This window comes from Pterocles gutturalis, unplaced genomic scaffold, assembly GCF_000699245.1.
Source record: "Pterocles gutturalis isolate BGI_N339 unplaced genomic scaffold, ASM69924v1 scaffold19912, whole genome shotgun sequence".
In the NCBI taxonomy this organism is placed as follows: Eukaryota; Metazoa; Chordata; class Aves; order Pterocliformes; family Pteroclidae; genus Pterocles; species Pterocles gutturalis.
The window spans coordinates 2798-16051 of NW_010113264.1; the positions used below are offsets into that span (position 1 = coordinate 2798).

General features: G+C 42.1%; 1 protein-coding gene across 1 annotated transcript; it reads right to left on the minus strand.

The window, feature by feature from the left end:
- Positions 1–6285: 6285 nt before the first annotated feature.
- Positions 6286–10642, minus strand: TNFRSF18 (tumor necrosis factor receptor superfamily, member 18). The gene is made up of 6 exons (XM_010074437.1): positions 10468–10642; positions 8963–9094; positions 8367–8454; positions 7773–7861; positions 6689–6829; positions 6286–6437 (listed from the first exon to the last, which is right to left on the minus strand). The coding sequence occupies exons 1-6, from the start codon at positions 10640–10642 to the stop codon at positions 6286–6288; spliced, it is 777 nt and encodes a 258-aa protein (XP_010072739.1).
- Positions 10643–13254: the final 2612 nt, after the last annotated feature.

Genomic DNA, 13254 nt, shown 5'->3' on the forward strand with positions numbered 1-13254 from the left:
TTACACCTCAGACGTTGCTGCTCCTAACCCAAGAGGAATTTAAATGAGCTGTAAGTTGAAGGGTACATGCGTGTTTCCTTCCCCTCCTGTGCTTACTCTAACTGACTGTAGTTCAGGCACATTCATGCGACCCTGTGACTGCAGCATCAGTTTGAAGCAAGCATCTGTGGACGGGGGAGCCAGGGACCAAGCATGGGACGCTGCAGCCTGAGCACCAGGCAGGCTGGGTCTGCAGGAACGGGCCAGGATGAGGTGGAGCTACTCAAGACAGGCAGGATCAGGTAGGCGGCAATTTTGGGGGCATGCAAAAAAAGCCAGTCAGCTCCACTCAAACAGAAAGACGTGTGGTGCCCGAGACTGAAACTCAGTGTCTGTGTTTGCTTTCCAGATATGACTCCCTTAAAGGAAAAGCTCTCTCTTCTTCCCTTTTTCTAGCCAGAATTTACACTAAGTGCCAGAATCATCTAATCTTCTAACCAGAGCCTGCTTACTTGTCCTTAATGTTTCCCCCCTAGGTGTCGCAGTTTTTTAAGAGAAACAGTGAGCATTTGAGAAACTGGAGGTGGAAATACTCCTTCCTGCCATGGATTGAGCAGGCAATCACAACTAACTCCTGGGGCTCTGGCAAGCACTGCTTGTGTTCTGGCAGAAATGGATGTTTTCAAACAGACTGTCACATGTCAGAGACAGATCGGAGGCTTGAAAAGAAGCTGTTTTAAAAGCAGAAGAGATGATTTATTATCAATGAGGCTATTCTATAGTCGAGCATGGCCATGATTATCTAGTGTGCAAATACTTGGCAGAGTTAGGATATTCACGTGCTGAAAATATGTTCCAGACAGAGAAAATCCTTGATCCTCTGACCCTCCAGCCACCACCAATCATCCCAAAGAAATCCCAGCAACATCAGCAAGACATCAGCGTGCAGTGACAAGAAGAAGGTATGTTGAATGCAATCTAAAGAAAGTGAAGAAGCTGCAAGAAGGAGTACAAGTAGGCTGGAATTTGGAAACCAAGCTTCTTTCAGAGTCAGAGGTGAATAAAGGCACATGAACTATCCTCCTCTGGCTGCTGTTCGGAAAGGGCCATTGCAACCAATGTAGGATCTTGTGATTCTGATCTCAGCTGTACACACGCGTCAAGGAGAAAGCCTTCTCAATATTCTTACTATATTTATTGCCTGATTATTATCAGAAAAAGACACATTGTAAACTACTGTGTACATACTACAAATAAAATCCATTTACCTGAACCTAAAGCATGCCCAGAAAGCAGCATTTGGGTAACTGCTGGTTTGGAGAGCCACTGCCTTCCTTTGAAACGGCAGGCACAGTGCAATTCTTCATGGTGAACAGTCCCTTTTCTACAGCTTTTCTTCCCTGCCTAAATCAAGAAGAAATGTTAATCCTGGAAGTTTTCACAAATAAAAATTCATTTCCCCAAATACTCATTGCTGTCCTCTACCCTCCAAGAAGAACAACCCCAAAACCTCCAGGCTGAATCAAATCTTTGACAATTCCAAAATATTTCACTTGGATTTTGAACACCTTAAGAATTTTTTCTCTACTCTACATATATGTAGCACTGAAAAGGAACAGTTTGCTACAAAACAACCAAGCATTTCATTTCAAACAGTTCTCAGTTAACTGTCAGTTAATCATCCAGGTTGCATCTGTGGTATAGCTGCAAAGTCACCTGAACAAGCTTTGTGTGGTCCCATGGTCCCTGTTCTATCCCAATTTTTCCTTTATGCAGCCTACACTGGCCACATGTAAATCAAGAAAACAGACAGCTGCGTATATTGGAAAAAAAATTTCAACAATTTTAGAAGTAATAAAAAAAAAATCTAACAAAGGTATGCATGAGCACTGCAAGTTATGAGTTTCTTTTCCTGATGCTTTTAAGAACTGAACACCTCTGCCAGGTTGGGCTGAAACTAGGCAATAAGTTGAAAAGTTATTTGGAAAAACAGATGTATAATCACACAATTGCTTAATTTCCCGTTCCTTGGGAAAGGAGATAAAAAAAAATTAAGGACAGGAAGTCCCATGAAAATATTGGTTTACCTTCTTCAGTTTCAGAACACTAATAATTTGCAGGAAACATAAGCAGACATGGTAGAAAAAAAAAAAACAACCAACAAACCACTGCCTGCACGTATCCTTAGTTGCCTTCCGTTTGAGCAAAACCTCCAGTATGAGAAAAACTGTTTCTATACCTCACACATTTCTCTTATCCTGTTACTCTTTTGCTTTTTTTTGCAGCTAAAAGAGAAGAAATCCCCAGAGCTCACTGGGGCCCCAAACACCCCTGCTCATTATTTACGTATGTAAGTGAATGACTATCTGAAAGGATATCACCTCATTCTCCTAACTGCCACCCTGCATTTCCTAAAACTGTGGGAAGGTCTTTATCTGATTATGAACAGCAAGCCACTTCTAAGTATCAAATATTGTTTTAAAAAAAGTTGGTTTAACACTGACACAGTTTCCTGACCATTTACACACAGAGCAAATGCTGAAGAATTGCCAATTCAGAAGAAATTTTTTTTATTAAACTTTTGGACAAGGTGCACAAAAACAAAGATAGAAAGAGAACTCTTCTCCTCCGCTAGGTATCATTTCCCTGCCCTGAAATTTTGCCATCATACCTTTTCAGAAGTCAAAATTCAGGAATACAAATCCAAATTAGAAGCACAAAATGCTAAATGGTAACACTGGGTTTGGCATCAGGAAAATAATATACATTACTCAGAGACAAGCTGCTAAAGTCAGTTTTAACTTCAGAGCCTGGTCATTGGAAGATCCCAGCACTGATACTTGTTGATATTTCTCAACCCTAAAAGGATGTTGAGAGACTGTCCTTGGCTGCTCGGTGGCAGATATTTCATAGGATATAAATGATTTGGGGAGAAGCCTTTTTTAACTTATAGTCCATATAGAGATCAACCTGAAGTTCAAATCAGAACCTGAAAAACCCCATAAACTCTGGGATTCGAGCTGAAAATTCAGCTATGATCTGATTTAAATATTGCAGTAATTTCACACTGATAATACAAAGCTATTGTTCTTTTTGAACGGAAACTTAAATTTAGTGTTTTCTTAAAAGCTCACTGTTCTGAGCCAATAGCTTTAATTTCCTTTGATGCAAAGAACAGCTCTCGTACTGAAATTCTCCAGGGCTCAAATGATTCACACTTTGGGTTTTTCCCTCTGAATTGGAGCTTTAAGAAGTCAGGAAATTGGTTGCTTTTCCCATCAATAAGCAGCCATAAAGTCAGGTGGTTAGGTAAGCAGGAAGTGTAACTGTTCTTCAAGGTAGACATATAGAAACCCAAAAGGCCACTGTGCAAATTTCCAGTGAATAATACGGCTCTCTTCATCACGTTTCAATATTAACTGGCAGCAGTGTCGGCTATTCAACACCCACAGCCCAGAACGTCTTGTACGGCTCACCAAGATTTGCTGCACATTGCCAGAGGCACAGACTTCCACTAGATATTCAGATCTTTCATTCCTCAAATCGTAAGCTCTGTTGAATTTTTTTTTTCCCCAAAATGTTGCTGCTTCTCTGCCATTATCAGGAACGGAAAAAAAAAATCGTCTGCCACAGTTTCCTGCTATTTTGGTTGTGGGTAGCTGAAAAGCTATTTTAGCCAGCAGCCAGGAAACGTGAAGCCACTTGCTTAAAAAGGGAAAAAAGTGCAAGTGCACCTATCTAATTTTCAATAACAGAGGAATTTGGCTGGGGGTACATTGCTGAAACAGCCAGAGCTCTGTAAGAGAGGGGAAGTGAACTGAAAATTAAGTGCACTCAAGAACACTGGGACAACCTAAAGAATAAAACCCTTCCTTTCTAATTTGCTTAATTGTATCACATAGGCACTTCAAATTTTCAAGTTTATTTTACCTTTACAAAAGGTTACAATCAGAAATCTTGTTGAAGACATTAAAAAACCAAGAAGAGTCAATGCAGAGCCAAGAATAAACACGGCCAACTCGAAGGAGCCATAAGAAGTGTCTTTACCAGCTCTGAGTATATTAAATCCCACAGCAAAACTGCTTACAAGGCAGAGACAGTCTTACACTTTAAAAAAATTATACTATTTAATCCAATCCAATGCTTTCACCTGTCGGTGGTTGAATCTCCAGGACCACCTCAGTTAAGAATCTGCACATTTCCCAAAGCAATGGAGGAAAACTTGCTTTTTTAAAGTGAATTTCACAAAGGGATACCTATGGGAAAAATTATCATCAACACAAGAATTAACAGTAAGAGGATAAAGGTGGAAAAAATACATTTAAAGTACTAATTATGCCTCACAACATCCTTTTAGGGTTGAGAAGTATCACTGCTGCCATTCTACATGAAGGGGAAGCTAAGATATAGGGATGTCAAGTTAAACACAATAGCAGAGAAGCTAGAAGATTAAAAGTAGGACTATGGAGGAATACATTTATAGTGAATAAGGATAACCCTTTGCACTTCATTTTTCCTTACAATTATTTCACTTGGTTACAAGATTCTATAATGCACAAAGGAAAAAAAAAAAGGCAAAAAGTAAAAAAGACAGGATAACTCCTCTTGATATAATCACTGAAGAAACATTCAGCAACAAAAGCATGTGCATGAATCATAAAATCAATCCTTCAGCTCTATTCAAGCTTGCTAAGACCTCCTCCAAGAAGGCTTCAAGAAAGACCAACTGGAAGGAGCTCAGAGTGAGAGACTAAGGTCTAGAAACCACAACCTGGGAAGTAAGATAAGCATCTAGAGAAACCAAGGCGAGATGATGGCTTATGAATGCTTAAAAAGACACTGAAGAGTCCATTATTTGTTATAACCACAATGGATAATATAAATTTTAACTAACAAAATCTCTCTCCTTTCTCTGACTTGACGTCAGTCACTGGACTGGATTGCCTGAGGTCATGGAGTCAGCTCAACGACAGTCTAACAGGGGGAGCGTTACCCAGTCTCACCAAGCCTGCCTTGGCGTACCGAGGCTAAGTGACTAGCTCACCAAGGAAATAACCTGTCCTACTTCTTAGAATTCTCTGTTTGAGTGCTTTTGCAACACACATCTGTGCAGGCAATAACTTCTGCTCCTCAGCTCCTGTAATTTCACAGAGCCCTGCTTAAAACAGCATGTCATTCAGACTTGGAATAATCTCCTCTGAGTAGTAAGGTGATTAACAGAAATTTCATTATTCTGTTGGGATTTAATTTAGAAGCCCTGTACTGTTGATGTTATCTGTAATAAATCATGAGGAAGCTGATGTAATGGCTGTCCTGTGAGGTATTTATAACCTTTCATGTGAGTGGCGAGTCAAAACTGGTTTTTGCACGGAGCTGATTCGGCCATAGAAGAGCGGACTCCAAGCAGCTTTCACCAGAAGGCCAAACCAGAAGGGATCCAGAGCTTTGAATCTATTATCGCAGCCACATAACACAAAAATAATAACATAAAAAAAGACATGAAGCCCTTCCCCTTTAAATTCAGGCAGAAAAATTAATTCTAGCCATGTTAGAGCTCTATGAAACTGAAGGAGCACTAATCTAAAATAAAAAAAATAAATTTTCATGGAAGAATTTTCAGGAAGGGGAACACCTTTCAGCTGATGACCAAGTCACTGGAGCTATGCCGGTATATACCAGCAGATGCTCTGGTTCTTCTTCTTCTGGAGTGGGGAAAAAAGCATCAAGAACAAATGTGAGGCTTTTCTCTGTTTTCCACTGTCTTTTCCTACTCTATAAACTAGGTGACAAGAGAGCATTAAACCAAATGTCTTTCTCTAGACAGCGTGATCCTCGTTGGAGCCTTTCAGAAGTCTCCCTTTCGCAATCCAGCATTCCAGGTATTTCCTGGAGCACTGAAGAGATCGATGGCAGGACACCAGCCTTCTACTCATGTTATCAATCTGCAGGAACACCACAGGGATGTCTGCAGAAGATGCAGAGGGGAGTAATGACAAGAAGGGTCCGTGGTCCCAAAAAAAAGAGTTGAAAAGAGCATCAATGAAAAAATACCCCAGCAACTCAGGAAACTTGCAATAATGCAATGGAGCCGAACGGAATGTCAGCCTGACTTGGCAGTTTTTCAGTTTGCAAATGCAAGGTGTGTTGAGAAGAAACAAAGAGAAACTCCCCTCAAACCCATTCCTTATTGCTGTGGATATAAGGATGCTTTATGCACCCAGCCTTTCCCTTTTTTTTTTTTTTTTTTTTTTTTTAAAAGCTGAGCTCAGCTCTCCATTCTCACAGCACATTGCAATTTATCTGTTTTCACTGTAGACTCTGAAGATGGCAATAGCAAGGTTTTTCTTCTGGTGCTTTGTCCCCATGTTCTTCTTCTGGAAACTGGCAGCTGTAAGTCTCTTCTTTAAGGTGTGACAGTTGGGAAGCCCTCGGCAGCCTAGGGAAGTTATGTTCCAGATCTGCAGTGAGAATAAGCAAAAGCACTGCACATACAAGAGGTCTTTGTACATGTCAGTTAGCTGCTCTTTACCTTTACCAATACAGCTGCTTTCTGAGGAAAGGGCAAGAAACTAAGTAATCCACCCAAAATCAGAGTAAATCCATATTTACTCTGTTTATTCAACTTAATTTATCCCATTCTGACTCTGGATCAATGGACATGTTGTTCTGCACTGACAAGCTACACAGAAGTTCACAGAGGTGCGCTTACCCTCGGCTGTATGGTATTTTTCTTTCTTCAGTGACCATATGCAGAAATGCAAGAAGAAGGTCAGCAGGATGAGAACAAATACAGCCACTGCGGTAAGGATGGCCAGGATGGTGGTATATAGAGAGTCAGGTGTAATAGGAGCTGCAATTACATATATTGCATAAAGATTACAAAATTATTAAGAGACTATTGCTAAAGGAAAGGCAGTTCTTCCAAGGAAATTTAGAGATTAATTTCCTTTCTGTTGAAAATAATTTTCCAAGGAAAAAAAAAACAGTGCAGGTATAAAACTGAGCTGCTCCAAGTCAAGGGTCTGTGGTAAGAAGCACTCGTGCAAAAGAACCCACGCCTGATCTCTTCATTGTTCAATGTCTCTCTCTTGCAGCTATCACTTACTCTTTCTACTCTGTTTTGGGTTTTGCATTAGGAGGAGGAGATTTGGCTTGAAAGTTTCCCTGAACAGCACTACAGCAAGCAAAATGTTCACACTTGTGTCAGCCTCGTGGAAGTTAAAAGTAGCACCTTTTTTGCAATTTGTCTCAGCAGAACAAAATTTCCCTGCCCAGACCTGACAGGCAGGTAGGGAAGGGACAAGGGTAGGGGAAAGGCAGGAGCAGTGCAGTTTGCTGTCTTCAAGATATGCAAAGCCTGTACCCACCAACTCCTATCTAATCTGATCCATGATAAAACATGAGATTTCAATTCTGCGTGTTGTGGACTCAACCAATACTTGTGAAGGAACTGGATGACTAACTAAGCTATTATCTTCCTAAGAAAATCTAGCAAAACAGCAAGAGCAGTTCAATGGAAAACTCCGATAATTTGCCAAATAATGTGCTCTATTTAAGGACAATTGTTCAGCTTTTCTCTACCTTCATTACTGACAGCGCTTTAATGGTAGATTCTTTTCCCAGGTCAACAATTCTACCTGTATTAATATTGTAAGAAACAGGACAGTAATTTTCAAAGCAAATTTTCATGATAGCAAACTCTGGATGACAACTATGCAGCAAGTCACCAACTGAACAAGTAGAGAGAGAGAAAAGTTATAGGCTCAAAGAAACAAATCATTGTGAGAAGGTACCTTTCTCCAAATCTTTAGCAGAGGAATCACATACTGTGTTATGTGTACTGTTGCCTTGCTTGATTGTTAGAAACCCAAAGCTTTCACAACTAAAAGAAGAATAAGAGTTACGTTTAGAATGTCCCTGCCTTTCCCTTCATTCCTCCCCAGCCTTTCTTTTTGCTCCCTTTCTTCCTTCCCTCCCCTCTTTCCACAACTTGTCTCCTTTTTTTTTTTTTTTTTATAGCAGCGCAGGTAAAATTATGGCTGTTCCCCAACAAGTTAATGCTACATCACAGTCGTTTATATGCACATTTTTTTTTCAGTCTCTTTGTTTCAAGTAATGTCCACGTTTGGAATAATTTTGCATCAGTTTGAGCTGGATTTGAAAACAGGTTGAATACAGATCAGTTTGTCTTAACTTCTGCTTTGAGACTGACTATTTATAAAGCCAAAGGAGAGAGAAATATTATATATTTCTGAATAAAAACTTATAATTTAATCTCATTGTTGATCTCATCTTTGATTCGATTTTATTTTCTAATTTAAGTATGAATCATTTGAGGATTTTACCCTGCATATTTCCAGAGAAAGAAAGTATCAATAGATACATACTCAGTCCAGTTACGGCACCAGCCATTCTTAACATTAGAATAGGTTCCTGGCTCACATGGTCGACATCTGAATGTGAAGTCAGCAGAGCCTGCAAGAAAAGAGAACATGAATTATTAGTGGTCAGTGCCTTTACTGAAAGATGAGGATACAACAGATTAGAGCACAATACATTCCCTCTGCACTCTTTCTGCATTATGAATCACCCCCCTGCAGAAACACCCAAGCAGTTCTTGCCACCTTTGTATTTTGGGAAAGGTATGGGTGGACCCCCTATGGAAGTGGCACAGAATAGTCTGATCTGACGGCAGAGGATGTAAAGTTAAGAGGCAACACAAAGTAAAATAGTCTTCTACTGACAGTTCTAGCAGCTGGGAAGAAGAGTAATACTGCAAGTCTGAGTGTGAAAATGAAAGTCTCCAATTTCAGAAGGGAAACAGGGGGTTTATTCACAGAGGCCACAGTATAAATGCCATTTCTCTCTGCATCTTCAGACTTCCCAAAAGCAAGTTATAGTAAGTCAAGGAAACTGTCTGCTGCTCAGCCAGACACTTCTATTGAACTCTGCCTTTTAGAGTAATTTGTGTTTCTTCAGTTACCAATCTTAACCAGCTCCTCGCCCTCTCCACATTCAGGCAGTTTTTCGCAGTAGAGACACGGACGATCAACACAGCTGTATCCCTGACGACATTTGCACTCACGGTCCTCAATTTTTTGACATGGGCTGTTGTCTCCTGCCAAGAAGAAAGAAGTTAGACTTGCCTTTGTCATAGATGCCAGAAATTAACTTAACCATTAGTCTTACTGGCTGACACGGGAGAAACAGTTCCTTACCGTGCTGTCATGGAGAAAATGGATACCAGAAAGATGTCACTCCGATGAATGCTGGATAAAGTCTAAAACACTCAAATCAGCACCACTCAGATTTTTACACCATGGTTATTGGAGCACTGCATGACTTACCACTGCAACCCTTCTCTCTTGTCTGGAATACCAGTGTAGATCATGGTAGACAGAAGCAAGGCAGGAGGTTTGCTTTACTACATGGTGCAGATTTAGACACTGTGGGATAAGGAGGGCGCTGCCAGTGCCCCAGAGAAACACTGCACGTTAACCAGTCACCCAGTCAGCTCTCAGGACACTGCCAGAGCTCCTCAGTTAGGCTCAGCCAAGTTAGAGGAGGGACGCCTGGAAGATCCTCGGCCACTGAAGCTAGAGCTCCTTTTCCATGCCTTTCCCAACAACAGCAGCTGCTTCCTACACTCTGTTGGCAGAAGGGGGTCTAAATCCAAGTCATAAAACCAGCACTCTTCCCTACTCTTCAGTGCTGGCTACTATTATGGCCAGCACTAAATGAGGAAGAATAGTATGATTATTCCTGAGACCATGGAAGAGGCCATTAGAATCACCTTTCCTTCAGCCTAACAGGCACAGAAATGTCACCCAGTAAGTCCTGCAGCCATCCTGTTCCACCTTCAGTGCCTTCATTTGAGTTAAAATTAGAGGCAAGTGAGAATCCATTACCATCTCACCACCATCCTAAGATCAGCAAGGACACAGGTTAGAACAGGCTGTTAAAACTAAAGATCACCTGAGACCTCCTCTGTGCATTTCCTTTGGGACAAGCACGGTCAGCGGAACGGAGGGATTGCAGTGGGATGCCTCCTACTCTTTAGGACTGCAGCTTGCAAAGGACAGCCTTACAGAGAGCATCACTCCCTGTATTCCCTCTGGAGCCTGCACGGCACAGGCAAACTCTGAAAATATGTTTGAATGGAGCAAGGGCTCAGAATCTCTGTTAGGTGAACACCTTTCCTTGTCAGCAAGACCAACCCACAGAAACTTTGCTTTCCCTTTCTCACTACAGAACAACAAGTGTAAGCACAGAACAAATCTGAAACGCGAGTCTGCTCTGAAGTTTATAGCTAAGGCACATTATGAATTTACAGGGCAGGAAGGAAGCCCTCGCTGTTTTGTTTTTCATATACAGTTACTCAAGACACATTTACATACACACACACGCCTGTTCCCCACAAATCATTACCCTGGTTGACATAAAACAACATTGACCAACAGAAAGAAGGCAGACACATCATTCCCTTACCCGCGTCTGAGCTGCATTTGGGGCAGCATCTCGTTTCGCCTCTGCCGATTATTCTCAGTTCACCATCCTGGCACGATGTCGCCAGGGTTTGCTGTGTCCTTTGCCACAGGCACACCACCAGCAGCAAGCAAGCTCGAATCTTGAGATAACCAACTTCACTCGTCTGTTCAGTCATGTCCTGAGCTATACAACCCAAAAGCACCCTAGGGTGGGCTTGTATCAGGACTTTCCTGCAAAAGTACCCTTTCCCCTGATGCTGTGGGAGGGAACTGCGCTTTTTGTGGCGGCATTCTTCCTGTTTCTGTAGGGGCGGGGAAAAGATTTTATTTTACATCATCAGATTCTTAAAAAAAAGGAGGGCTAAACCATGCACCAGTGACACCATTAGGAGAGGAGCTGGTTAGAAGCAAGATGCAGCATCGCATCATTTGATTTTCAAAGGATTTTTCAAGTTGACACAAAATTGAATATTAATGCAAATTAAATCAGTGTGTGAACTTCAGCCCTCTCAGACTATTTCATTCTGATTTAGAGTTCCTAATGAATTCAGACACCTTCAGGGATTTAACTGTCAGGTTGCAATGTATAATAAGTCTACCCATCCACTCAGATTTTTTGATTCTGGTTCTGTTGTTTTCAACTTTCTTCACTCTGTATCAGGAGACTCTTGAGTTATTTTCCAGATCCACTGTAACTCCACACGGATACCATGAAACCAAGAGAAAGAATACTGCCTTCCCCACAGGCTGCAAGGTCAGCCCGGGGACCAAACGGAACATGGCTGCAGTGGGCTCTTCAGAGACACGTACAGCTCCTCTGACCCCCAGGCCCCGGGAATTTAGGTAACAAAAGACAGCTGCTCAGCAAAATTGTACATAGGCACAGACGTGTTGCCTGTAATCATCACCTGCTGCTGGGTTTCTATTCCCAAATGTCTGACCTTATACAAACACATACGCAAACTTCCATCTTCGCTTTATATGCGGACAGCTTGCTTGCTTTCCCCCTCCTCCTCTTCTCTTTCCACTGTACCCGATGGCTTGCTTCTATCCCTGTAGCTTGTGGTTGCTTTTATGTGTGCAGAGAGAAGACAGCATTTAAAATCCAACCTTGTTCTCACCTAACAGATGAATTCTGACGCAGAAGCAGTTGTTAACAGAATCTTTTCCACACTGCATGTGATGACAAATAGGTCAAGCCAAGGGAGAGTCAGACCTGCGAAGACATATGAGTGCCTCTGGAAAATGTCATGCCTACAGCACTCAACACTTGCCCTTTTGTAACACACAGACAATGAATGAACTTCCCACACAGACACCATCACTCTTCCTTCAGCGTGTGCTACACTTTCTTCCTGAAGATTCATCTATGGATCTCCAAGAGTCGATCAGTCAACACACTCTTAAGTCTTTGATCTACTCAGTGACCTACCTCTGTTCCTGCCAAGGGTTGGAAACAGTCAGACAGGTTTGGTATGCAGTACACCCTTCTAGTTTCAAAAATGTATGTGCAAAGTTGCTTGGACTCTTAAATGTACTAGGCGAAACCTTACTATCAACCTTACCCTGGTTCTTCTAAGAATAAGCTAATAATAAGGAGAATTTGTTTCAAAATCCTTGCTACGGTCATGTTAAGATTCACCCCCGGGCACGCTGGCTGCAATGCCATTTGAAAATACTCCCCACGTGATAGGGAGAGGAATAGCTGGAGCACAACAAGCCCCTTCACCTTACTGGAATTCCTCGGGGCAGAGCAGCCCGCACCTGCCCCGATAACCAGTGCTGTTACTGCTCTTGTACACAGCGTGCTAGCCAAACTCTCCGCCTTCTCCTACCCTTTGCCCCTTTCTCCATCACAGGCAGGTACGGTGGGGACACTTGGCACCAGCTACTTTTAGAAGCTCCCCAATGCGTGCATGAAGTGATTGTGGCAGGCGGGGATACACCTTCCCATCCAGCCCAACACTCTCCCTGGCTCTGCAGGTCTTTCTCAGAGTCTGTGAAAGAGGTACTTAGTCTCAACTGCATGAAGAAAGCAAGAACAAAAGACCCATGAAGGAAAGCTAAATTTCTTGAAATCAAGATTCCTTCACTGTCCCAGCAGCACCCTCCTTTCAGGTCAGGTGCTTCCAGTTTCATTAAGAGACAGTACGTAGAATCCCTGCAAACATAACAGGGCTGCCAACCCTCTTGCAGGAACTGGCAACACTGAGAGAAATTGTGGGACATGTCAGAAGTGGTCTTAGGAGTAACCCTGACAAATCAGTTACTCATGAGTTATGCAGAGGAAAATGCATACCCCAAGCAGGGGCTGCAGGCAGCCAGTTCATATACATGATAGCTGATACCTGGTGTTTATCAGAATAGAAACTGGTAATTTATTTCCCCTCTATCCTCTTTGAGTGCTGTTTTTTTCTAAATTGGTCTCTACATGTTTTCATTCTTGTTACGGTTGTGCACAGATACTGCCAGATGATGGAACATTTACACTCAGATCACAGACAATAGTTATTTATGCCAAGTCGAAATATCTAGAGTCAGCAGTGACCTTTCAGAGACAACTTGGCTATCTGGCCTTAAAATCTTTGGGGCTTTTCTAACGCTACCCTTACCTGTCTCTGATGTAAGGTAGTGACATTTCTCTGTCAATCCCTTTCTTGCTCACTCCTGTACGAGACGTACGTCAATGCTGCTAGGTTCCATGCTGCTGGAACGTACGTCAATGCTGCTGGTTTCCAGCTCTCTCTGCACCTATAGCTAGAACAAATGCCTGCTTCACTCATCAATA